This window comes from Sphaeramia orbicularis, chromosome 8, assembly GCF_902148855.1.
Source record: "Sphaeramia orbicularis chromosome 8, fSphaOr1.1, whole genome shotgun sequence".
Lineage (NCBI taxonomy): Eukaryota > Metazoa > Chordata > Actinopteri > Kurtiformes > Apogonidae > Sphaeramia > Sphaeramia orbicularis.
This window is the reverse complement of record NC_043964.1, coordinates 43,152,503-43,179,413: the sequence shown is the minus strand read 5'-3', so window position 1 is coordinate 43,179,413 and position 26,911 is coordinate 43,152,503. Positions and strand designations below refer to the sequence as shown.

Genomic DNA, 26,911 nt, shown 5'->3' with positions numbered 1-26,911 from the left:
AAGGGGTCAAAATCCTGGTAAATAATGGAATGTTTGGTTGTTTTGTCTGAAGTTGTGTAAGAGATTTATGGAAAAAAAAACAAAACAAAAAAAAACAGAAAAATATACTGTTTGATAATTTAACAGGACTGTATTTTTTTTTTTTTTGGTGCCTGTACATAACTGCCATGACGGTTTTCGAGAGGGTTAATCACCTTCTGTCCTTAAGTATTTTCATCCTGGTTGAGCTCTGTTTTGTGCTGTGAGTGAGTTAAAAACACAACCACAGTGAAATGGGCTCCATAGACTTTAATGCATATAACCCCTAATAAGTCATAAACTGTACATGTCATCATGATGAGCACGGGTACAGTCGATCAGTGTGCAATACTGAGCAGTTTGAGATATGAATGGAGACTGTATACATTGGCAGAGATATAAATACAGTTGATGTCTATTGGATTGTTTTTTTTTTTCCTTTTCAATCTTAATAACTCAAAAAGTATAAAAGTTATCCATAAGAAAAGTCATAGCACCCATCTACAAAGAACCCCGCATGGTTTGACGTAAGAATCATCAGACAAGCTGTAGGAGGACATACAAAGAAAATCAGTTCCTCTAATATCTCATTATCTATGCAAATGTATGAATATTTTATGAAAATACTTCATGAAAGTAGACATGTTCCAATATATGGACAGGATATGTAGCATAAATGGGCTTTGAGTAAGGAAGGCACATAAGAAGAAGAAAGCAAAGAGAAGATGAGTGTGACCGCTCACTACTTACAAGTCAACACTGACCTAATGTCAAACAATACTGGTATGACGAGCGGCGTCTGTAGCACTGAGGCGACAAGGCAGCATACAGTCACGTTTCTATATTCATATGCAAGCAAACAATCCTAGCACAGGACTGGAAGAATACCACTGAGTTACAGCTGAACTAACAGAACTAAATTCATATTGTTTACGGCCAATGATTAAAAATAAAGTCAGATGCTTGTTTGCTTCAGTCACAATCCTTTGAAATATTAAGTACTGGTCCAACTGGGGATGATGATGATATGGATCCACTCATAAGGAGCAGGTGGAGCTGTGTATGAGTGGATGAAAGGATCAGGGGTGTTTTCGTTTGTTTACATACATACTGTGCATGTGCAGTTCATGTGCATTTGTAAAGACAAGTGTGTTATCTGTCATTAGGTTCATGTTTGGTTCAGGCAGATGAAATACTCTGAAGATGCTTTTATTCAGTCCAGCAGATGAGGAAGGGTAAGGCAAGTAGTGCTTCTAAACCTATCGAAACCTAAAGTGGAGTGGGAGGGACAAGTCCATGTGCTGGTGTTGGAGGAGACATGCTGCGTTTGTTAGTACAGGACACACTGGTGCGTGTGATTGTGCTGAGGCCGTGGAAGTGGAGGTGTAGATGGGAGGCGAAGATTAAGGCTGGTTCTTTCCTACTCCGGCTGCGGCGCCGGCGTCTCGTTGGCGTTGTTGTCAGTGATCTTGTTTTCCAGCTCATCGTCGGACACCAGGTCCAGGGACGTTCCCTCGACCTGCAGCTGACGTCGGCCCGAGCGGCTGGACGAGAAGCTGATGGGCCCGCCACGCCTGCAGGACCCACACCACAGTTATTAAACCGACGTACATATGAATTATATATGTGCAGTTAGAGGAGCCACCTGTTTAATTAATGCAATAAAAAGTTTGGATCACTTGAGTTTTCAATATAGGAATAGGGATAAACTTTCTTATCACTGCAAAAATACCACAAATGTCCAATAACAATAATAATTTTGAAGAAATATCTAAAATCACCACTAACAATAACTGGACAATTGTGTTTGGCGTCTGAATTACTTTTATAACTTTATTTTATCGATTTCAATCAATCAAAAATTCCACTGTTGGGGAAATCACTTGGAAAGTGCAGTGACCTCAGTGAACAGCTACAGTAAATGAAGTGGAACTTCACTTCAGGAAATAGAGCTCATATTAGTGTCATTTATCACATGACAGGCAGTGTTTTTATGAATCAATGGCATCTCAGTAATCAGAAACACTGTCAATCAAGCAGATACAAGGATCAAAAGGTGTTGAGTTTAACTGTTATTAAACTCCTGCAAACTGAGAATAAGTACATTTGTTCTTAGTATATCACTTCACTTTACATACTATACTGGGACCAAACCATTACACCAGTCTTACACTTACAACACTAACCTGTCAAAGTCCTGCGCTGAACAGAACTTCTACTCATTGTCATTAGTTCCTTTTTATAAAATTAAAAATAGATAAAATAAAATAATACCTGAGGCGGTTCTTGAGTGTGTGGACCTCACGGCTCAGACCTTCGCTGGCCTCGGTGGCGTCGTCCAGCTCTCTCTGTAGTTTCCTCCGTGAGGCATTGGCTCGAGTGGCCTCCTCCTCAGCCTCCTCCAACTGACGCTTCAGCTGCTTCATACGGGAGTTCGACTTTTCCAACTTACACACACACACACACACACACGCACACACACACGCACACACACACACACACACAGAAACTTGATAAACATTAAACTGTGACTGTTTAAAAGCTGTAACTCTGGGTCTGATGTTAACTATCGATCATGCATGAGAGCAGACACCTACTTGTTCTTTAAACTGGTCGGCATGGCGACGCTCATCCTCCACCTGCATGCAGATCTCTTTCAGCTTCTTCTCTGTCCGTCTTACAATCTTGTTGGCTGCTGCTCGTTCCCTGTGTTGGAAAACATGTACAGGTTTCACAGTGGTTGCACAGACAGTGTTCATTCATTACAGTGGGTGGGTGTGAGTGTCTCACTTGGCCTCCTGCTCCAGCTGTTCCTCCAGCTGTATGATCTTGGCCTCCAGGGCAGTGATGGAGGCCTTGAACCTGCTCTTTACTGAACCCTCCAGCTCTCCGAGCTTGGCCCGCAGATCCTTGTTTTGACGCTCCAGTTGCTGACGAGCATTTTCGCTCTTTTGGCCTGTGCTGCGTTCTGCACTTAACTCTGTGGTCAAGGTGTCCACCTGAGGAGACGGTGCATTTGGTATTTTACATCACAGACAAACCCATGGACGTGCAAAAATCACTGTTCTGTAATTCAAAGCATAAACGACTGTTTCATAGAAACGAATGACGCCACTTTTTTCTTGTTTCTTCCCAGTTTTTTCTTTCTTTGCAGCCTTTGGAGCAGAACACCAGATTCAGAAACAGTTTTCTTCCACATGCCATAAGATGGCTGAACTCAAACTAATATCTTCTTTCCTCCCTCACACACACACACCATTGTTGTGCAATAACAACTGTGCAATATATATCCTCTTAATTAACCAATAGATTTTATTACTGAAAATAGTATTTTTTTATCACTGGCCCATAGCTTTCCATAATGACACATAGTTTTTATATACAGATTTATTTTATATATAGTCTGTTTTTATTTATTGCCGCCTCCTCCTGAGCTAACTGCATTGAAATGTCATTTTTGAATGTAAATACAGTCTGTCTGTGTCTGTGTTTGGGAGTTCTTGTAGCTTGTTCTTGATGCCATACAGGCAGAACTTTTTTCTCATGTGGCGTCTGACAACTGTTGTGCCATTGGTCAGATATTTTGTGGGCGTGGTTAATGTGTTTCTGTCAGATTTCCCGCAATGCTTAGTGCATATGAATGTGCTTCAGTGGGAGGATCCTATGAGAACCTCCCAGAAGTTCAGAACTTGAAATTCTCGTAGTATGAAGTGCCTTTGTTCGTGTTCTTGCCACTTCGAGAAAACAGACATTTGTCTGCTCTTGCGGCGTCTGTACCAGACTTTACTCCAGTGTAACTCCACACCTGCATTGTTGTCTTTCTGAAGCGATCATTGAGTAGCTCCATGTTCCCCTGCTCTTCCTCCAGCTCCTCCTCCAGCTGGGCGATGCGAGCCTCCAGCCTCCTCTTCTCATCCATCAGAGCAGACCTGGAAAACGAACCCAAGAGTGTAAACCAAGGCGTTTACACCCAAGATCCAATAAACATGGAGCTGCTCAAGGGCACAGGGTCAGTCAGGGTGGGTCAGGGTGGGTCTTACTTTCCAGAGGTGCTGTTGGAGATTTCATCCTGTAGCTCGTCGCGCTCCTGCTCTGCGTGGCGTCGGCCTCGTTCAGATGCTGCCAGGTCCTGCAGAAACATACAAATTCACGTTTACTGTTTAAAATGATGAATGACTTGTCTTCTCCTCCACTCAGACAGTTTGTAAACATAAGAACAGCCTCGTACCGTATTAGAAGAGGTGCACCCAAAGGGGACTGCATCATTCCAAAAAGTGCATTTGTTCAGGCCTCATTTGCAGTTACAGCTGCACATGAGTGGAACTCTATTCCAGAGAACTGTCATCTTATAATGAGTTCAAAATGAATCGAAAAATGGCTCCATTAATAATTGGAGCTGCGAACATTAGAAATGTCTCTGTTGTATTTTTTAATATGTCTATGTGCCAGGTGTATTTTAATAATTTTTTACTTACTTTGTCTGATGTGTTATTAACTGTAAATTTTGTATTGCAAAACTTGTATTGTACTCGTCTGTATTTAGGAATCATAAATTCAGTTTTAGAAGTTGTATGTTTATAACTTTGTGCTACCTTTTAGGGTGACAATTTAACACTGCAGATGAAAAATAGTCATTGGTCAAACAGTGGTGCATTTACAGTAACGCATATTAATGTACAATGTCCCTCTTAAATAAACAAATAAATAAAAATAAATAAAAGCCGTCAAACGTAATATCAAACGTAAATCTACTGTGTAATTTACTGCTCAATTTATGAGTGTTACAGAAGTTTTAGAGTAGAAATCATGACTGACATTGTAAAGATGATCATGAAATACAAATGTAATGAGATAAACATAAGGATGAAAGCCAGACGTCCACTGTTTTCTACCTCATGCAGCTGCACAATTTCAGCCTCCAGGCTTTTCAGTTTCTTTTCGTTTTCCTTGGATATGGCAAAAATATCATCTCTGCAAGCTCGGGCGTCTTCCAGCTCCCTTTGGTAGTCTTTCATCTGAGCCTGGAGGAGACAATATATTACTGAAAGCATTTACAGTTGTGCTTTGTATGGAGGACAAACTGATTTCTGACTGATTTCCACATGTATACGTGTGTCGAATCCATACCTGTAACTTGCGCAGCTGTTTGATGGCTTCATCTCGTGCCTTGGTGGCTCCTTCTATCTGACCCTCCACATCCTTCAGGTCCATCTCCAATTTCTTTTTCGCAGCTACAGCCAGACCTCTCTGCTTCCTCTCATCCTCCAACTCTGCCTCCATCTCTCGCACCTGAGCGACAGAATAATGGAAAGATGACCAGATGATGAAAGAGTTTTTTCTACACATCACAGTGTGAATAAACTTGATCTAATGTTCCACTTGTTAAACTGTTGTTTGGCGATATCTCCAGCATCAGTTGATCGTTCCTCACCTGTTTGACCAGTGCCCTTTTTTTCTCGTCGTTCTGGTCATCCCGTCCCTGAAGGTCTCTCTCGTACTGGGCTTTCATGGCCTGCATGTTGACCTCCAGACGCAGCTTGGCGTCCTCTGTAGCCTGCAGCTCATCCTCCAGCTCCTCCAGCTGAGTTTTCATCTCCTCCAGCTGCTGCTCCAGAGTACGTTTGGACTTCTCCAGCTCATGGACCTGCAGGAAGAACCGTTTTGTTTTATTTTGTTTTTGTTTTAGATCAGCCAACCAGTCACAGGTTGTAGTCGCCTCAGTCACCACTGTGAACTGTGTGCTAAAGCTGAGTGGCCTTCACTGAGCTCCTGAAGGTTCGCCCATTGGTTGTCCCTGATCTACAAGGCTCTTCTTGGACTGGTTCCATCATACTTATCTTCTCTTCTTCAGAGAGCCAGTAGCCCTTATGCCCTACGGACATGTGATATCTACAATCTGTATGTTTCCAGGGTTCAAACTGAAATGGGCCTTCAGTTTTGCCACCTCCTCTGCCTGGAATACTCTTCAATCAGAGCTGAAAACACCAGAACTCATCTCACTGCTAGCTTTCCATACCATTTTACTGACTAGACAGTAGCTGGGTTTATATTACCCTCAGAAATGCGCAAAATATAAATTGTGCAATAGAAAACCGGTAATGGAAACACAGAAATGTCACAAAAACTGTCAAAGATTGCAAAAAAGTTTTTATGCTCTCACGAGGCAGTTTTGGAAACATTTCGATATATAAGTAATGTGCAAAAGTGTAATGGAATCACATTTTATGCATTTTCACTAGTCATGGGCATGACAAGTCCAGTGCCACGAGGGGTTCAATAACATAACAGTTCATTGAATGCTGCCCGGGTCATTCAGAAATTCTGGATCCACAATTCATTGGTGAATTCTGTACAACTGTCTTCCAGAAATCCATTATGCATGGCCGCTGCCTTAAATAAGCAGCTTGCCTTGGGACGATCAGAGTGAAATTGTGAAGTATGCATGGACCCCCCCCCCCCCCCCAAGAACTACAACATATGGGTAGACAGGACTCTACTAGAATCAGAAGCCAAACACTCTTCAGTGGAAACACTTACAAGTCCTTTGTCGGAATTGAAGAAATATCACTTATATTTTGCGGAAAACTGTAATGGAAACCCAGCTAGAGAGAATTCTTTCGACAGTGCTTATGTTTTTCAATTGTTTGCTGACCTCAACCAGATCTTGCTGGTGACCTAACCTATATTGCACTTTAAAAATTTTGTGAAACTCTTGTTATAATCTTGTTTTATTACTAAATTGTTGCCTGTTTTTTTTATTTATTTATTTATTTTTAAATATATTGTTATCACCGATCTTTCAGCCTGTTTTTCATTATGGTGTGTGCTGCTTGACCTCTTGGCCAGGTTGACCTTGTATAAGAGATCTCGATCTCAATGGGATTTTATCTAGTTAAATAAAGGTTAACTAAAAAATAAAACCGCAATTTTTATATCCACTCTCAGGTGATTGATTGATCCAAATACTTACATTCTTGCCCACATCATCCTTTGAGCTCATCAGATCTTCCATCTCAGCGCGAAGCTGCTTGTTGACTCTCTCCAGCTCTTCTTTGGCCTCCAGTGCTTCATCCAGAGCCCTGGTCATGGACAGAGCTTTGGTCTCCTTCTCTCTGGCCTCAGCTTCGGCGCGGTCACGCTCTTCAGCGTATCGAGCTGAGATGCTCTTCTCCTCAGCCAGCATCTATGAAGAACAAGTTTTCATTTAGTTTTTCATGTTTTTGTTCCTTTTTATTTCAGTTAAGTAAATAACATATTCAGTGGTAATTTCAGTCTTAGTTTTAATTGACTGTAATAATCCTGATTGGAAGATAAATTTACAACCACACTCTGAGGGAGCTTAAAAGTACATGGAAAAAGGACAGTTGGAAAAACGGTTTAAATTATGGTAATAATAATAATGATAATGCATTTTATTTATATAGTGCTTTAGATCAAAGTGCTTGACAACACAGCAACAATAAAATAGTAAGAGCACAGTAAAAACAGATTCAGTAAAATAAATAAAAACAGTTCTAAATAAATACAATTCCAGTAAAAGCAAAAGAACAAGTTAAGATCAGAGTAACACCACACTGCAAATTATTTGGCTCTAACCAAGATTAAAAAAACCTTAGATTTAGAAGTGTTAGATAATTCAGCTTGTTTTAAGAGTTAATTTCTTATTTTCAGTGTTCATACATCTGTAGACATGCTTATTTCTAGATTTAACAATCTTACTGAGGTCTATGTGATTTAATCCATGTCACAACTATGTTCTTTTGAATCCCCCTCGTATGTTCCAAAACTAAACTTATTTCACCTGGTCAAACTTCTTCTGTTTCTTCTCCAAGTTGGAGACAATCTGTCTCTGATGATCCAAGTCCACAGTCAGATCATCCAGCTCCTGCTGCAGGCGGGTCTTTGTCTTTTCCATCTTTTCAAATGCGATGGTCTTCTCTTCCAGACGCTGACCGGTCAGCTCCAGGTCCTTCTGCAGCTTCTTCTTGGACTCCTCCAGTCCATCTATTGTTCCAACATCATCCTCCAGCTTCTTCTTGCTCTCCGACAACTATAAACAAGACAGGACACAGTCATGAAACAAACCCACTTCAAAACAACATGTCATACATTAAAACCCCTCTGTCCAGTACCTGGGCTTGTAAGGTCAGCATCTGTTTCTCCAGGTTCTTCCGTGCCTCCTCATCCTCTTCCTGCTGCTCCTGCAGAGAATTCTTCTCCTCTTCCAGCTGACGGATGCGACTGCTGAGGTTTAGTTTCTGGCGTGTCTCCTCCTGGAGCAGCTCCTGCAAACATGAGTATTTGTTTTCCATTAGTTCCACAGAAACTACATTAAATTTAGGTATGACTGGTGGATGCAAACGTAGTCTTCATCACCTGTGTGTCTTGTAGCTGACTCTCTAGTCCAGCAACGTCTTTGGCCATCTTAATGCCTTTCCTCTCTGCATCCTCCAGCAGTGTAGACACATTATCCAACTCAGTCTGTATGGAGAGGTTCCAACATTAATACACAGTGTGTTTGTCAATTCAAGACCTAAAACTACAGATACACATAAGCTTGTTTAATTAGCAATAAGTTACACATTAAGTATTTCTTTTTTCTACTGAGTACTTAAGATCCTTGTAGGTCTGATTCCACTGTATTCAATCCATAAAGACCCAAACATCCACTGGTGACCAAAACCATCTACTGATCTAAAATGTTTAATACCTACTGATCCATGTATCCTCTCAATACATGTAAATAATTGGTGTAAAATGCAGTTTGTCATCTTTTCATGGTCATCATGTATGACCCATTTGGATCTTCAGAGGCTCCGTAGTGAACATGAAAACACTGTCATCTTCTACAACATTGATTTACTAGTAAAACTCATGGAGTTTCATCAATGACAGTGGATGGAGACACTTGTTTATATGTTCAGTTAATTATATAATTTGGTGAAAAAGTCACATTGTCTTTAGTTTTCTCTGTTTTAACATTATAACCTATGAATTTACACTGAGTTTTCATGAACATCTAAATTAAGTTAATGAAATTAAATATAGAAAAACACATGATTTACACTGACAAATGCTAAATACAGAGGATAATATTAAAATAAATGATGATAAATCACTTAAGAAAAATTTGGAAACTGACACAAAATTAGCACTGGGTTTTTAAGGGTTAATCTTGTGTATCTGCCTCTACAGTCATCACCTGCAGCTTGTGTGTGCGGTCGGCCAGTTCTCCTTTGGCCCTCTCTCCCTCAGTGACTCTGGCCATGAACTCTTGCAGCTGTCCTTCCAGTTTCTTCCGCTTGTGCTCAGACTCTGTCTTTGCCTGCTGTAGGCTCTTCACTTCACTTGCCAGCTCCTTGTTGGCGCTCTCCTGGCTCTGCTTGGTCTTCTCCAGGTTGGCCTTGAACTAGATGTAGTCAACAATTACAATAGAATATATAATTAATAGTTGTCAGATGATCAAGTCACATCTCTTTGGTTGACTGTAGAAAGGTGTGTTAAACATAACCCTGTTACCCTCTTGGCCTGTTCCAGCTGTTCAGACAATTCCTCCAAGGCTGTGGCATGTCTCTGTCTCATATCCTGGATCTGAGCCTCATGGTTTTTAGTCTCCTCCTCAATGGCCTTCTTCAGCTCAGCAACCTCCTGTTCACGCTTAGTCCTACGGAAAACACACACACTCTGATCACCTCTCAGTCATGGCATCATCTGCTAAACCCCTCAATGTCTACAATAAAAAGGAAACAGGTCAGATCAAGCAAAAGTGAACATCAACATGAAAAAGTAAATTTGCTCACATCATTTATCACGTGGGCTCATTTTTTAGCAAAAGATCTCTATTTTATGGAACTGTTATCCTTTTTAAAATACCACTTAAATAGTGCGGGAGAAGTTCCGAAACCTTCTGCTAGGCTGCACTAAATTAACAAAAAGACATGCAAAAGACTGTCTATTACTTTGAGAAATTAAAATTCTGAATGATGAAGTTTGTGAATTCATACACTGGTCACATTCAAAAAGACTGTCTGTGAACTGTTACCAACAAATGACTCTTTATTTGTAATTTACCTATATCAGTATGGACCACCACAAGCTGTAAATCACACTGTGTTAGTATTAAATACATTAAATAAAGCATTGTGATTATATCTGCCTTGTTGTTTTAAAAAATAAGTCAACATTTTGGGTGACGCATACAATGGTAAAGAGTCGTCCACATTACTATGGCAGCCTGTCCACGTGTCACCACATTCTCATGTCAATAAAACAGACTTTTCAATATTTTGCTCCAACATTTATTTTCAGCATAGTTGAACATAATATGTAAAAGGTTTAGTCCTACTAGATATCAATTTCTGCCAAGAACCGCATGTCTTGAATGTTTGCGCAAAGCTTAAAAAATTGATGTCCAGTTCAAGGCCAAGTGTTACTGAGCAGTAATTTGACATTTTTCATCTAAAACTTTTCTCTCCCCAAATTTTGTTATACATAATGTTAAAGTGCTTATAAATGCCTACTCAAATATGTATAGTACATGCATATTAGTTACTCTGCTTATATGACAGAGACTGTTGAACATGAAATGTGTCCATGTGTTACCGCTCAATTGGACCCAAATGCTAAATGCTGGATATGGTACCTGAGCTCCTGCTGGGCAGCAGTTGTATCAAGTGTATCTTCCAGTTCTGTCTTAAGGGCCTCCAGCTCTTCACTCAAATCCCTCTTGAGTTTCTCAGCCTTGTTTCGAGACTGTTTCTCAGACTCCAGGTCCTCTTGCAGCTCAGACAGCTGGGCCTGCAGCTCCCTCACCAGTTTCAGAGCGTTGTTCTTCTGACTGACTTCATCTTCACCTCTGTTAAACCAACAGCGTGCAACATTATTTCAGCTTGGAACAACACTGACTGTGATGTAAACATTTTGTATACAAGAAAACGAACATGGGAAAATAAAAACAAAATAATTATTAGCCAAGAAAATAATTCCTGGCTTTGTATTGTACTAAAATACTGATTGTTATATAAAGGTAAAATAGCTCTTAACAGTTTGTCATTGTACATAATAATAACTATTGCTTGAAAAGAAACTGCAGTCTCCACTAGGTGGCAGCAGAGATGGGCTCAAAATCACTTCACATGTTTTCAGTTCATACCTGCTGTTCTTTTTTCAGTTTTTCTGCTCCTTAAATGTAGCATGTTTAAGACTATTATGAATGAAACAGACCTCATCTATACCAGTCCTATAAGTACAAACAATATAAATGGACATGAAATATGCTCAAAGCAAGTTTTGAATGAATGTGATGTAGAACTTGTAGTGTTTTAGGAAACAACTGTAAGTTGCCGAACTAGCCTATCTTTATTTTGAGACAAGACTCTGTGGAAGGTGACACGCCACATCATCACACATGATCTGGATGAGTTTCCATTAATTCTGACGAAGCTGCACAAGTTGGATGAGAGGTCTTCTTTCCATGAACAATACAATAGTTGAGTGAAAACATTTAAAACGGTGGCTTGATTGACAGCCTCCATTGTGTCACAAAGTTGTCCAACGATACAAGCTTGTTGGTTATTTTTGTAACATTATAAAATCACTTCTGTATACTCGTCTTGTCAGTCCAATAAAATGTGCCATGTGCAGCAGATGTGAATCTTGTTTGATGACTGCTCTGTTCAGCTAAGCAGCACTTATCTCAGACTGACTCACTTCATGAAGCAGTCTGTGACTCAAACACATATTCAGCTCAATTACTCTTGTCTAACACTGGTGAAATGATGTCACCTGTTCTGTCTCCTGTCTTTGCCAGTCCCAGAGTGTCCTACCTAGACTGCATCATCTGTTGCTCCTCTTCCTTCTTGACCAGCTGAGCTTTTAGCTCTTCTGTCTGGCTGTGGAGTTCGGATATCTGGTCCTGGAGGTCGGATGTTTCTCCATCCAACTTCCTCTTAGCTTTCTCTAGCTCCTGACGGGTCTTCTCCTCCTTCTTTAGTCTCTCTGATTTAGAAAAAAGACATCAAGAGGCATTATTTTAACAGAGTGTAGCTAACATGATTAAGGATTTGTAAGTTCTTAATGCGTTTTATTTACTCTTAGTTTATAACACTTGATTGTTTTATAGAATCTGTCTTTTAGTTTACCCTCTAGGTCCACCATCATCATTTCCTGCTTGTTCTTGACTTTGCCCAGGTTCTTGGCCTTCTCTTCCTCTTCAGCCAACATAGAAGACATTTCATTGATCCGGTCTTCCATTAGTTTCTTTTCCTAAGGGTGGGAGTGGGGAGTGAAGGTCATTTCTCAGTTCTGAAACCTCTGACTGGAGATAACAGCCCCTTCTACACAAAACCCAAGAAAGCTTGAATTGAATGTTCTTCTCTTACCTTGATGAACTTGGAGTTCTGGTCCTCTAGTAGCAAAATGTCTTCTTCAAACTTCTTCATTTTGGCTTCAGCTGTCACTTTCTCCAGCTGCAGCTTCTGTCTGGCAGCCTCCTCTTCATCTAACTGTTCCTCAAGATCCTACACACATAAGTAATTGAGCATAGCAGCAAAGCATGTACAGAAAAGTACATTTTTGGCATATATCTCCCAGCACAATTTATTGATTTTTTTTCAGCGGGTGAAACCACATCAGCATCCCCAGTGTCCTCATTCCTCAAACACACCTGGATGTGCGACTGCATCTTCTTCTTCTCATTCTGCATCCCCTGGGTCCTCTCTTCTTCTTCCTCCAGCCTGGACTCCAGGTCATGAAGAATTTCCTCCAGCTCTTGCTTTTTGGAAGCCAGACGTGCTCTCATCTCCTCTGCCTCTGCAAACAGCTCTGTCTCTGCCTGCAGCTGCTCTGCCAGGATGTTCTTCTCCTCCATCAACTATAGATAAATAATGATAAGGATGAAATTAAACGACAGGTTGCTGCAGCAACAAAACTCAAAGTTATAATTTTGAGAGGTGCTGCAGTTTTGTTGTGGTTATAACAAACCTGCTGGTGTTTCCTCTCCATCTCCATCAGTTCTCCCTCCACCTTACTTTGCTTCTCTTTCACCTTGACCAGCTCCTCGTCTTTAGCCTGCATCTCCTCCTCCTGCCTGGTGACCTGCAGCAGAGGCTTCACCTGCAGGCACATTTGAACAGAGACTTTCAGAAAACATTTCATCCATTGTCTTTTGGACATTCTCCCCAAAAACTGCATTTTACATGTATATACCTTTGTGAAGAGTCTCCACCACTGCCAATGACGTAGCTTCAGATAGGCAGCACAGTTTCTCTGGAGAACCTTAAGCGCACTTAGCTGCTGCTGCTTCTTAGCAAAGGCCCTAAAGCATTACACCAAACAGGAAATAAGAACATACATACACATGCCCAATTCAAAACTCATTTTGATCAAGTGGGCCAGACTGGTAAAATAATAGCATAATAACCTATAAATAATGACAACTCCAAATTTTTCTCTTTGTTTCAGACCAAAAAAATAACATTAAATTATGAAAATATTTACATTTACAAACTATCCAAACAAATGAGATCTGAATAACCTGAAAAAACTTAAATTTCTTAAAAAAAAACATAAGTGCAATTTTGACAGTATTATACCTCAACTTCTTATTTATACATGTGCACTACGGATCGAGTCTACAAAGTCACACAACATTTAGTAACAGGCAGAATATTGATAAAATTGCACTTAATTTTCTTTAGACATTTCAGGTTGGTCATATTTGCTCAGATTATTCATATTTTATTGTTAAAGAATGAATGAATGAATGAATGAATGAATGAATGAATGAATGAATGAATGAAATGAATGAATAAATGGTTCTGGAATTTTTGAACTTGCATGTATTCTGTAAATTCTCAAAATAAACAAATAAATAAATGAATGAATATAATTATTTTCACAGTATAATGCTATTTTTTTGCACTTAAAGAGAAGAAATTGGAGTTGTTATTTACAGGCATAATGTAATATTTTTTTCACATTAAAACAAAAAGAGAATTTGGAATCATTATTTATAGGTTATTATGCTATTATTTTACTTGAGATCACATTGGTCTGTACGTGGAAACGTAAACTAAAAGGGGTTTGACATCCTTGACTGTTAATATCTTCAGTGTAATTTTTGCACTTTGCAAATTCACCCCGTGGGATGGATTGGAAACTTTGGCGGGCCGGTTTTGGCCCACGGGCTGCATGTTTGACACCCCTGCTCTAGAGTGAGCCTTACTTGCGTGCCAGATATCCTCGACAGACAGCCTGGAAGTAAATGATGATGTCAGTGATCTTTAGGTCCCTCTCTTCCTCCAGATGAGCCAGGACTCCAGCTCTAAAGAAGATCTTACTCTGGCCAATACGGAACAGGTTGCCATCAAGCTCCAAGGCTTGAATCTATCAAATGCAGAGAGACACAAGACATGACATGACGTAACATCACAAACATAGTCCGGAAAAGTAAATCTTGCTCACTGTTCATTACTATATGGCGCTTATAATGACCGGCTCTACAGTAGAAACTTAGGCAAAGTCCTTACCATTCTTTCACAGGCCTGTTTTCCATCCATGAAGCCCTTGGGAATGGCATTGGGAGTGAGAATTTCATACCTAGACACAGTCCATAATGAGCACAGAGGGTTGTTATAACAGCGTTAAGACTTACCAAACATTTATGGGGCAGGAGGTGGAACATTACCTCTGTCTGAACTCCTGGAAGACGATGCGATTGGGGAAGCCCTGTCTGCAGATACGGATTCCCTCCAATACACCATTACACCTCAGCTGGTCCAGAACCAGGTGAGGGTCCAGTTTACCAGCCTGCAGGAGGATTAAAAAACAGATGAGAAAACAGGAAAGAAAAATGTACTGGAGAAATATTACAAAATCCAGAGACTCACCCTTTTCTCATGGTTAGGGATGATGCAGCGCACAAAGTTGGGGTTGGTGTTCCTCAATGTGGCCATCAGTTTAGACAGCTGTTCCTTATAGAGCTGACCCACTGTGCGGAACATGCCCTTCTTGGTTTTGTAAGCAGCACCAAACGCTGTCTCATTCATACCTGCAACCTGGTCCAAACCTACAATTCGGTCGACTGGAGGTAAAAAATTAGGAAAAAGATAAATATTAATGGAGGAGCAGATACTGTGTCTGGTCTGTGATTCTTCTCCTGATAGTGTCTAAATGTGTTGGATACAGTAAAGTAATGTGCCCTGCTAATCACAGAAAAGAGAAAAGCCAAGAAATGCACTCAAATCCAATGTGGAAATTCATTAGGAGTATTAAATAAGGTCTGGTGTGTTCAAAGGAGCAGGATTTGCTCTTTTCTGACATTACACTAAAGCATAAAGACACATAATGCTGTTGGTGCTTCAGAAAATGCAACCAGTAATGATCAGCTGGGTTGATTTTATTAATAACAGAACAGTACTGGCATAACATTAGTCAGATGACTGCTCCACAGTTTCAATCTCAACTTATTGAAAACAGGAAGAGCCTTTTATATATTTTATAACTTTCATACTCCATCAATTCATTACTTTCTTTCATACACAAATATTTATGGAAATTTAATTTTTGCTGATTACATTAGGATAAAAATGGCATGCTTTGAATTTGTACATTTTATGGACTAATAACATCAGATCTGACAAACATTTCACCCCAAAACTAATGAACTAAAGCATAGAGATAACAATTAAAGGACAAATGAAGCACAAAGCTTCAGAAGATTTTCTCTAGTGAACCCACATTGGATGAGAACTGAGTAATATGATATTGTTTGACTCATTTAAGATAAATGACACAAATTTGGATCAGTTATCTGGCTTGCAGGTTCCTCACATATTTTCTTTCCACAAAAAAGTCCATTAAGTCAGTGAACCTCTGTCAGGTCTGGATCCTATAAGGATCATAAGATTTATTGAACACCACTATTTCTTTCCATTTGCTCTTAACTCTTTGACATCCTGCATTAGTCCTTTTGCTGTTATGGACTACATGTTACAGAATTTTTGAGTAAACAGCATGCAGAGTAGACAGTAGAAATAGGTTAATAACTTTCCTGCTTTAGTATTTCACCCTTCCAAAAGCAAATGTGATTTAGAAACATTATGGCTGAGTATGGTGACTTATGATTTAGTCATAAGTACTTATGTAAATATAACATTTGTTGAAGTAGATGTTTTAAATACAGCCTGAAAGAGCCATGCAAAGCTAGGGAGGGAGCTTCCAGAGGGGTGCACGTTGCAGTCATAACAGGACAGAACTAGCAAGTACCCCAATGTTGAAAATGAGAAGAAGCCAGAGATACACAAAGGTGTTACTATGATTCACCTGGAGCTTCGTGGAGCCCAGAGACATTGTCATAGAAAGACGCTCTCTGAAACGTCTGAATGTCTACAGCAGCAGAGACACAGACAAAGGACACAGGAGAGTGAGAAGGAAAAGAAAGCCTGCGAGAAAAGTAGTATGCAAACACATAAACTGTACTCGCACCACACATACTCCTACAAATGCCCACAACTACTGGTTAAATGCTCTCTGTGTTAAAAAGAGAGCAGAGAAATAAAGAAAAGAAACTGCAGTACAGCAGTACATGCATCTTAGTGAAGCATTCATTAATCAGGTAGTGAATTAGTTCAGACAGTATTATAAGACCATGTTATTTTCCATTTGGCCTACTGTAATACCATTAACTAGGAATGTCACATTATGACAGTGGCTCTCAATCTTTTTCTGTTGGGCCCCCCTTTGGAGGACGAAAAATCTCCAGGCCCCCCTCAACCCCAGCAACATTGCAACAGTGGTGCAATTACAACTTTTATTGAAAGAAACATCAATATCATAAAAACACTTTTTGCTTTTCCTTGTGCAAATTAAAAATAATTTAGATTTTTTCTTGAATAATACCAATAAACTCAACCAGACTGCTCCCTGAGGCAATATTTTTCCAAATAAAAATAGGAAATGTGCAATTATCTTACAACTATGACAATAAAGTAACTTTTTTTAGAACAACAAACTAATTTTGGTAACAAAGATTTTAACAATATCAGTGGCTGCAATGAGCCCATTTATATTGCACATCTCAGAACATTAAAGTGCAAACTGTATAAACTATGCAAAAACAGAAACATTGCAGTAAAATCCTTGTCCATTCTCCAAACCTAAACTCTTTGTTTAGTCTAGCAACAGATCACCATGGCAGTAGATTTGTTTGTTGTGCATCCCTAAAATGAGCCCAGGGTGCTTCACCGCTAAAACATTAGTTCTACCCGCTACATGTGCTAACCTGAAGAAAAAAAAAAACACCCAGAAGTGATCCCATGACCCCCCTAGTAAGTCTTCGCGCCTCCCCTGGGGGGCCCACCCCACAGTTTGAGAAACTCTGCATTATGACAAGGAAGATGGTTTATATTTCACATTTGATGTACATATTAACAGAGGAGAGGTTTCTATATTGTACTGTACAGTAAAGCAATTAATCATTCATTTGGCTAGTGAGTGGTTCATGTCACTTTCACATACACTACTGTTTCTTCTGGCAAAACTCAACCCAAATTAGAAAAATGATAAATCACACAGCTGGATCGAGTTCAGACAAGATGTGTGAGTAAAGTAAAAAAGTATTTCCTCTTTTACATTACGATAAATACATTACTAGTGTCAATGAGTTATAAAGCACTGTGTGACATGAAAGCTTTGAGATGAAACGAGAACTATTCTTATAAGTGCTTTTGTTGTTTTCGTTTGATTTGTTCAGTGCAGCAGACAGCATCTTTATATGGATAAATAGAAGCTGATTTGACTGTTGTTCATTTATATCCATGTAAAAGCCAAAAAACAGTCAAAGGCCCACCATCTTTCCAGAGCTCAGCCACAAACTTGTCTGTTGACTGATGTAATAAAGTTGCCACATTGTCATTCAGAGGATCCATGTTCTTCATTAGCCATTCATCAGCTTTATAGTCCACCTGCAAAATTAAACAAAAATCATTTATTTTAAACATGGCAAAATAAACTGCATTTCATTTCCAAATTTCCAGCAAATCTGCATCAAATCAGATTTCATTAAGTAAAGTCCAATATGTTCACAATATCTTCACTGTCACATCCCAATGCGAGGCAAAAAGTTGGAAAATTCACTTTGAGAGGATTGGTTTTCAGTTTCTGATTAACTGCTGCTGGTCTGTTTCTTCACCTGTCTGCAGCAGTCTGTGTAGTATGTCTTCAGTGACAGCTAGATCTGGCTGTACTGTTTCCATTTGGTTTTAACTTGCAGTGCCAGATGTGCTGAGGGACCATCCAATGAACAGACAGTTCAGAAAATCACCAGGTCACTTATAGAGAAATGATCCACTGCTCTAAGGTTAGAATAAAGACTTGATCATATTTGAGCATATTGTTGGACTGACAGCACAGCCCACCTGAGACCCCATCAAGTCTTAATGGACCATATTGTGTTGATGGGATCAGTCGCTGTAACATGAGGATGACTTGTATAAAGGGAAAGTTGGATTAGACAAGAACATAACAAGTAACTGACGCGGTCAGAAACCTGAGAGATGGAATGTGGGATCTCCATATGGGTTTCATCAGTGTCCTGGAAAAGCAAACTCACAATGTTTGGACTTATTTTCCTTTTCGGTATCACTCTGCCATGCAGGATTTATTTGATGAAGTTCAAATTTAATGCTGGCTTCAGTACATAGTACTGGACACTTAATGTCTGACTGAATCTGAGGTTTTCACCTGCTTGTCATAGGGAGGCTTAAATCCAGGAATGTTTATACTCAGCTGACTGATGGTCCTCGCTGTGTTCATATACATATTTGCAGGACCAGGGAATTCTCACTATATGGATATTATCGGTTTTCATTCTGTGACTGATGGGCATCATCTTAGGAATGCTGTTGAGATCATTTTTCCTGTGCAGATGGTAGACCACCACACAAAGGTGAGAGTTGAAAACCTCTGTTATGTAACCACCAGGCACCAAAGACTCAATCTTGCACCAATGAAAACCAGATGTGGGTTTCCTCCAGCAGCAGCACGACAACTGGGCTATTGTTTTCAGGCAATGACCTGATTAACTATGCCTTCAGAGGAGCTAAGTCTGTGCCTCCAAGTGGGACTTTAAAGCAGGCCAAAAACAAAGTTGTTGCATAAGAACAACACACATGAATGTGAGACATGAACAAATAAGTTTTGTAGTTGTTTAAAAATGCATGTTGCATTTTAGTTGGATAAAGAGAGCTTTTATTTATCTTGTATGTCTATAACTAGAAGCAGCTAAAACTCCCAAGTGAAAAGTCACAGCACTGGAAACAGTGTAAAACACGCACCCTGCCTGCGTAGTGAATGATGCAGAAGTCAGCTTTGTCCTTCAGCTGACGTGGCTTCTGAAACTTGGTGTGCGTGCCCTGTTCCTGGAGCACCTTGTCTACAAAGGTCTTGTCTGTGGCCTTTGGGAACCAGCACTCCTCATCCAGCAGAGCCAGGATACCAGGTGGGTTTGTCTGAGAAAAAAGGCTTTGTTTAATGCAACTATATTTATAGACAATCACACATACACAGACAGAGAGTACCCACTGGGCGCTCAATGAGGTCAATGCAGGGCTGCAGGTCGAGGCCGAAGTCGATGAAGCTCCACTCGATGCCCTCCCTCTGGTACTCCTCCTGCTCCAGGATGAACATGGTGTGGTTGAAGAGCTGCTGCAGCTTCTCATTGGTGTAGTTGATGCAAAGCTGCTCAAAGGAGTTCAGCTGAAAAAACAGGGTGAAGCAGAAATCAATTTAGTTATGATGAAGTATAATCATAAGTAATTCTAATTATTAGACAAATAGGATAATTGTGTTTTAATCCATTTACAGCATATAGTAACACAGACATCGGTGAAAGGTAGAATTTAATTTGTGGAAATAAACTTTTAGTTTTAAAGCACCTCAAAGATTTCAAAGCCAGCTATGTCCAAGATGCCAATGAAAGATGCCCCCTGTCGTTTGGTCCTGTCTAAGGCCTTGTTAATGCGGTGAACCAGCCAGCGGAACAGCCGCTCGTATGTGGCCTTAGCCAGGGCTTCAACAGCAAAGTCAGCCTGAGGGGAAACAAAGGGCATGCAGACAGTGAGTTACCATGAAGACACAACAAATAAAAATAAACCCTACTGTGCAACCATGAGAATAGAAATGCTATGTTGGAATTGGTGTTTTCAGGGCTACACTTAGGTGATGAGATCCTATTTAACACATGACTATGTCAATGTGAGGTGTAGTCTAAAGAGAAAGATATCAAACTACAGGTATAAAATGGTCCTGAGCCTTAAGGTTTATTTAGCAAAAATATTTAGATCATTGATGTAAGACTAGGAGTAAAATGGAACAATACCTGCTCTTTGGTCTGTGCTTTCTGCACATAGTCTCGTCCCACTTTGATCCTCGGGGTGAGGATAGCTCTAGTGAACTCCATAACATTCATTCCAAGCAAGTGGCAGAGCTTCTGTGCCGCTGAGAGAGTAAGGAAGCAGGAGAAATAAAACAAGTTGCAAATAAAAATGCAGATTTCCAAGATACATCAGTTTCAAGAAAACATTGGTGTTTTTATTATTTTGAGAATGTGATTTAATGAATGAATGAGTGTAAGGAATGAGGAGCCCTGTCTACTTGTTTTTTTTAACAATACAAATGTACAAATACATACAGGAAATACTATGGTCTATATAACCAAAAATGGGCAATGTTTTTTCCTTAGCTACATGTTGGGATTCCCCGTCTTTTGAATTCTATATCGGTCCAGTACAGTCCAGACAGCATGATCAAAAACATGGTTCTAACACTTTAATATGTTGCTGACTGATCTGAGGGGCAGATCAGCTTTATAAACTTGAGCACTATTCAACACAAGTCTGATCATATTTCCAGTGAAACACAAAGTGGAAACTGTGTGAGCACACACGTATGTACGTGGACATAAGCAGGCTGATACTTTCACTAGATGTTGGTTAGTTACCTGTGTTCTCCGGCATGGAGGCCTGATCTGTGTTTCTCTCTTTTTTAAAGACGATATTGCCGAACTGCAGCACTGCAGAGACCACCTTTAACATGCCTGGTAAGGATACAATAATGCTTTATGGATCCCCAGGGAAAAAGGTTACGTAAAGGCAGAGTAATAGAAAAAAGAACTATGTAATTATAAAAGGAGTATACAATGTTACAGAACACATCTGGAACTACTACTCACAGACAATCTCATCATGTGAGAAGCTCATGATGTGCATGGCATCCATTGTCTCCTGGAAATTGTCTTTGTCCTGCTGGCCGGGGATGGGAATGTTACCGTTTGACAGGAAGCGGTAGTTGTTAAAACCTTCAAGAAGCAGGTCGGCTGAAACAGAAAACAATCTTGGTTTAAAGGTGCTAGATGAACCCATTTGTCTGAACACTGGTCAAAACAACATTGAGAGTACAACCAACAAATACATGGACACAACGCAGTTTAGAAACACCAAGTCCTCAGGTAAGAGACAGCTTAATAAGTAACCGTTGAAATCTCTATCATCATTAACCTATTCAATAAAAGTCATTGTCAGATACTCACTTCGAAGATGCTCTCCCGCTCCCGCCAGCAAACGGTAGAAAATGTGGAAGGTCCTCTCATCTTTGGCCTGTCTAATTGCTCTAGACTTCTCCAGAAGGTCTGACAGAAAGGTTAAGAACTTACACAATAAAACAAACTGATAATACATCTGGAATAATTTTTCACATTTTTAAATATTGAATTTCATAGGGACGATAGCTCTGTCAAGCCACAGGCAGACTGGCAGAGTTGTAATGGAACATAAAAATATTTTCTGGGAGAAAGTTCAGAAGTCTTAGCAACTGCAATAAAATGCAAAACAAATCAACCTTCCAAGAACATGGAGATGCTAAAAGAATTTTTAAATCACTTGGGAATTAAATTTTAATCTTTCTACAAGGTTTGAGCAAACATTTTATTCAAAGGTATCTTTCTCATTATTCACCTCAGTAAGCATAAATAAACATGAATAAAAACAAAGAATAATAATGAGCATGTGGTTTCCTCGGGGCTCGCTATCCTGTAGCTCCATTCGTTGAGAATATAGAGAAGTGGATTGCATTTTTGTGGTAAAGCATAAGCGGTGGTGACTCGTATAACCAAAACCACGGGGCTCAACTCTAAACTTATGTACCCTCTTTTTCTTCCAATCTCTGTTTTGCTTTGAAACAACCCTTTCCTTCTTCAACCTGTTCGAATAAGGAGGATACAAGTCTCAATATTGGCCCCAACGATGTAGCCTGTGACATCAAAGTTGATTCTGATGAACTTCCCCTGCAGGAAAAAAAATGAAAATTTATGTTGAAACATGACAATCCAGGATTTTGACATGTCTGTCCACAAGCTGTTACTTGTAAAACTCAGAAGTTGAAAGTGTATGATGTCAGGTTTGCAGCATGTGCGGCTTTGCGTTTGTGCTTTTGTGTGTGTTTGCATCTGTCAACTATCTGTTTCTTTTCGCTTCTGGCGCTGGTGTGTTTTGATCACCACTACTGGAGAATAAAATGCCTATATTAGGAAAAGCCAGGTTAACAGGTCAGAAAGAATCTCAGGCATGTCTGTGGTTTCCTGACGGCAAGTTTGTGTGTGTGTGTGTGTGTGTTTGTGTGTGTGCCCAACTGTTGACTGGCCGTCAGCGCTCTTCATCTGAGACAGCCGCTGATTCATGTTGGACTGAGCACCATGGTGGTTGAACTAGACCACAGTGTTAGTGAGTGTAGTCCCACAAAAAATGTAAATGTTCAGAGGGGTAATTTAACTGATTCCTGTAACTCATCACTACATGACAAATGAACCATTCCAACAGTTTACCTTATAACAATATATCCTTTAGGAAATGAATATTTATGAGACAAGACCTGTGAGGAAAAATGCATCTGCAATCTATGCTACAGAGTAGGTTGATTTTTTTTTTTTTTCCAGAAAAGGGTATTAAAATATAAGTGGATATTTGATTTTCCTTTGTGAAGAATATCCAGAATATATTCATCTCAGAATATGGAAATGGGCTTTTATAGGTTTTATGCAGGTTATTTTTGTTCTGCAAAACAGGAAACCAAACTGTTCTTGAAATACACCTTATATTAACATTTTTGGAGTTTAAAAAGAAATGAAATAACCTTTTATTTTTAAAGCACATTTCAGGAACTAGAACCAACTGGATCCATAAAATAGTAATTTAATTTACAGCAGATTCTGAATATTTAACTGACTTATTGGAAACTGAGAAGGTGTGGATTATGCTGTGGGTAAATGAAATATTTGCACGACAGAATTAAATATCTCTTCTTAAGGAAATCCAGATGTTTTTTTGTTTTCATTTTCTCACTTTTTCATCATAGATTTCATAACAGCCATTCACTTATGGTGATGTGTTTTTGATTTAGTTTTAAGTTTATAATATAACTGCATTCTCTTCACTAGTTTAGTAAAACAAAGATTAAATGTTAATCATAAGAATTACCCCACCAACTGATTTGATTCCATCTGTTACGCCATGTTCGGTACAAAGAAATACTAGAAAGTATGTTTTCATGTAAAGTTAAGAATGGAAGCTTGCATGTTTCATATTACCCAGACATCTGGTGAGGCAAATGTAAACTCTGCTGATATGTAGAGGGGTAGTGGAGATAAATTTATCCCCTTCCTGCCTACTATCTGTACATAAATTTAAATCATGATTAAACAGGAGAGTAAACTCACAAAGCGAGAAGAGTTGTCATTTTTCACTGTCTTGGCATTGCCAAAAGATTCGAGGATGGGGTTGGCTTGCAGGAGCTGGCGTTCCAACTCACCCTGTGGAAAAAGAGAGTGAGGTCAGAGCCAACTTTCTGTCAAACATTCCTAATGCCTGGTGCCACTTACCCAGTAGTTTATCATTATTCACATTTTTCTCTGTTTTTCCAAAATATACACAAGCTGGTAAAGAGAAAAAATCAGTCCTTCGTAACAGTAACTAGAGAAAATGTATCCAAGTCAATATGTTAAACCCATCTTTTGGATGGACAGCAATTTATCACAGCCCTGTTGGCTTTACTTTAGTCGACTACAGCATAATGTGATTTTTGTCAAGAGAACTCAACAAATGTAAGGGCCAAGGCAACCAAACAGTTTGACAGAAGTTGTGAAACCACAAAGGGACTACACCGAGTGTGTTTAGACACATGCCCTATAGTAAGTGGTTAGTTTGGGTTGAAGAGTGAGAGCCTTTTTCTGGCATGCACACACATTCCTATGGTTGTGATAATGTATGTACCCTACATATCCGAAGTCTGTACCACTATGACGCTAATGATGGCTTCCTCCCAGATCTTAAGACCTGGATTGGTAGGTGGTTGGGACATTCCCTGCAGCATTTGAAACCTTCAATTCCCATATTCATGACACAATCTCCTCCATCCAGAGCAGAGCACTGGGGGTACAGAAATAGCCTCTAGTGCTACTGTCACTACCCAGAGCACAGCAGACCAGATCCAGCCCTCCGATGGCCCTGTTCAGACCTGGCCTTAACATAAATTTTTCATAATCCAATTGCAAGTGGACAGCATTAAATATATCAGTTTATGCTTGCAATTTTCCAAGTTTTTCATACAGCTTGAGTGATCTCTCATGATTGGATCTCACATTCCCGATCTATGCAAACATGTCAAATATTCTAAAGCAAAGTTTCATTTTCTGCAGGCATTTTGGATGCAGCACATGCCTTCGAGTTTAACAGACTGACTTTATATTCTCTGTAACTGCAAAGATTAACTAAAGGATGTTTTACTGGTTAAAGTTAACTAGATAGAAAAGCCAGACTTCTAAGGCAGAACATTTTCTCACTTATTATTCGTTGTATGAAGTGATGTTGAGAATCTGTCAACACTTCTTAAATGTCAACATGAAAACTCTGACCATTCCATTTGTTTTTATTGGTTCTCTTGCACCACATACTCTTTAGTGACAACTAGATCTTCAACTGTGTAAAACAAATTTCAACCTGATGATGTAATTTTACCTAATGTAGAAAAAAGGTAACGCCTTCAAACCTGATCTCTCAGGATATATATGAATGTGGTCTAGGACACATATGTCCACATTCTCTCATCCGCATGAACAGGAATGTACCCTACGATGGACTGTCAACTCAGCTGGAATGTACTGTGCATACTAACAGAATGATATTTAAGATGCTGGAAAACTCTAAAAACCTCACAAAGATATGTAACGAGTGCCTCATATATGTGGTGGTGCCTGAACAGTACTCCCCAGCTTTTTTCCTCCATGAGAAAAAACAATACCTCAGTTTGTAGAATCCACAACAAATTAATAAATACGTTTTATGATTTTAAAGCATATGTCATTGAGACAATAACAAACTGAATAGTCAAATTTACAATCTTTAAGACGCATTGATAAGTTCACAGTATAGCTTCATGCAGTGAGTAAAGGCAAAATAACCTTAAAATCTGCTGGTATTTTGCACAATGCGGACTGCAGAGTGGATTACTTTTGCCTAAAAAACATTACAAATCCTGTCCATTAAACTTAAAGTCCATCTGACCACGTTTTATGTTGTAAATAAAGTTGTTCACTTACATATAGAGTGAGCAGGTGAAATAAGTTTAGAAGCACATTGAGAAGCACATTCTAATCCCAGGTGTGAACAGACACACTTAGAGATGTCCACTTTGGAGGAGACTGTGAAATATGCATGCATGTTCATACCAGGTCTGAAGAGGGCCTGAGTGATGAGATCAACACATTTTCACTGTGTCTTGAGTACGTTCACACCTTGCATTAGCGATATCACTTGTGATTGGATGTGAAACAAGGACAGGGACAATATTCTCCTCTGGCCTCTGACTTACAGGTTTCAGTGACAGAAACAGGGAGCAAGGAACTATCTGCCCTCCTCTATCTTCTATCTATCATAGAATAATAAAGAAACCGGTGCATGCATTCCCAGGAGTGTTTCTCACAGTATGAAATATTAAAGTCTGGTCCCCACTGGTCTGCTTTACCTCTTATCCACTACCTCACTCCCTCCCATAACCCCACCGTATCTGTGCTCTCCCTCGATCCCTGGTTTGAAATTCCTCTGGCCTTTGCTCAGAAGGAGCTGTAATGCAACGCAGAAGGAAAGCAGCATTAAGGAGGTCAGTGTGGATCGTGTATTCTGGCAGCTGACCCAGGCACTGAGTTACAGCTCTTCACTCACAGCTACCGAATTGCAGTATGTAAGACGGGCATTTAGCTGTTCAAAGCTGCAGACTATAACTTTCAGCTGAGACGCACCCTGCTTCTATAGTTATTAGATTTACAGAAAAACATAAGGTATTGTTTTAAAGGGGGTGGCTACTATCAAGGTCAGTACTGTGTCACCAGAGGCTCAGTCCTGTTTTTCAGACTCTTCTGCATTATTAAATCTGGGAAAAAACAAACATTGAATTTTCTGATTCAGTCTCGCCTGAATTTTCTGATTCAGGTGAGACTGTAATCGATGCAGAAAAATCCTCTCTGGTTAATTATTGACTGTCCTGGAAACTTGACACATAGACTAAAGGATGCTCATTGGTATTAGATCATTATTAAACTCAAGGATATACAATAGGCCCGGCAAGGAATTAATTATTGAGCAAAATGCTGATCAGGCTACACACATGCATCAAGTTTTAAACATGGATATGTGGAACATATAAAGAGTAAGATCAACAATCATTTTTTAAAATTTACTTTACTTACACCTAGGCTTGCAGCATTATTTATTGACTTTATTAAAATTCACTGTTTTCCATAAAGTTGTAATAAAGTATTATAGTATAGTGGTTGTAGTAAGCAAGTCTC

At 39.5% G+C, this 26,911-nt stretch overlaps 1 protein-coding gene across 3 annotated transcripts in view; it reads right to left on the bottom strand.

The window, feature by feature from the left end:
* Positions 1-117: 117 nt before the first annotated feature.
* The window catches only part of LOC115423566 (myosin-10-like), a 58,300-nt gene continuing 31,506 nt past the window's right edge, over positions 118-26,911 (bottom strand). For 2 of the 3 annotated variants that reach the window (XM_030140421.1, XM_030140424.1), the window contains 36 exons: positions 23,786-23,878; positions 22,294-22,357; positions 21,605-21,703; positions 21,248-21,391; positions 21,017-21,112; positions 20,396-20,514; positions 19,953-20,105; positions 19,600-19,773; positions 19,353-19,526; positions 17,867-17,981; positions 14,907-15,100; positions 14,705-14,826; positions 14,547-14,616; positions 14,243-14,403; positions 13,225-13,333; positions 13,000-13,131; positions 12,683-12,889; positions 12,399-12,536; positions 12,159-12,282; positions 11,844-12,015; positions 10,661-10,873; positions 9,538-9,682; positions 9,221-9,427; positions 8,395-8,499; positions 8,151-8,303; positions 7,820-8,068; positions 6,989-7,201; positions 5,450-5,662; positions 5,146-5,307; positions 4,911-5,039; positions 4,059-4,147; positions 3,824-3,947; positions 2,809-3,017; positions 2,616-2,724; positions 2,293-2,465; positions 1,439-1,592 (listed from right to left, as the gene is read on the bottom strand). In XM_030140421.1, coding sequence (XP_029996281.1) covers positions 1,439-1,592; positions 2,293-2,465; positions 2,616-2,724; positions 2,809-3,017; positions 3,824-3,947; positions 4,059-4,147; positions 4,911-5,039; positions 5,146-5,307; positions 5,450-5,662; positions 6,989-7,201; positions 7,820-8,068; positions 8,151-8,303; positions 8,395-8,499; positions 9,221-9,427; positions 9,538-9,682; positions 10,661-10,873; positions 11,844-12,015; positions 12,159-12,282; positions 12,399-12,536; positions 12,683-12,889; positions 13,000-13,131; positions 13,225-13,333; positions 14,243-14,403; positions 14,547-14,616; positions 14,705-14,826; positions 14,907-15,100; positions 17,867-17,981; positions 19,353-19,526; positions 19,600-19,773; positions 19,953-20,105; positions 20,396-20,514; positions 21,017-21,112; positions 21,248-21,391; positions 21,605-21,703; positions 22,294-22,357; positions 23,786-23,878 — 5,307 coding nt within the window. Of the gene's footprint in view, positions 1,593-2,292; positions 2,466-2,615; positions 2,725-2,808; positions 3,018-3,823; positions 3,948-4,058; positions 4,148-4,910; positions 5,040-5,145; positions 5,308-5,449; positions 5,663-6,988; positions 7,202-7,819; positions 8,069-8,150; positions 8,304-8,394; positions 8,500-9,220; positions 9,428-9,537; positions 9,683-10,660; positions 10,874-11,843; positions 12,016-12,158; positions 12,283-12,398; positions 12,537-12,682; positions 12,890-12,999; positions 13,132-13,224; positions 13,334-14,242; positions 14,404-14,546; positions 14,617-14,704; positions 14,827-14,906; positions 15,101-17,866; positions 17,982-19,352; positions 19,527-19,599; positions 19,774-19,952; positions 20,106-20,395; positions 20,515-21,016; positions 21,113-21,247; positions 21,392-21,604; positions 21,704-22,293; positions 22,358-23,785; positions 23,879-26,911 lie in introns of all 3 variants that reach the window. The other variant, XM_030140423.1, reaches the window with a different exon arrangement.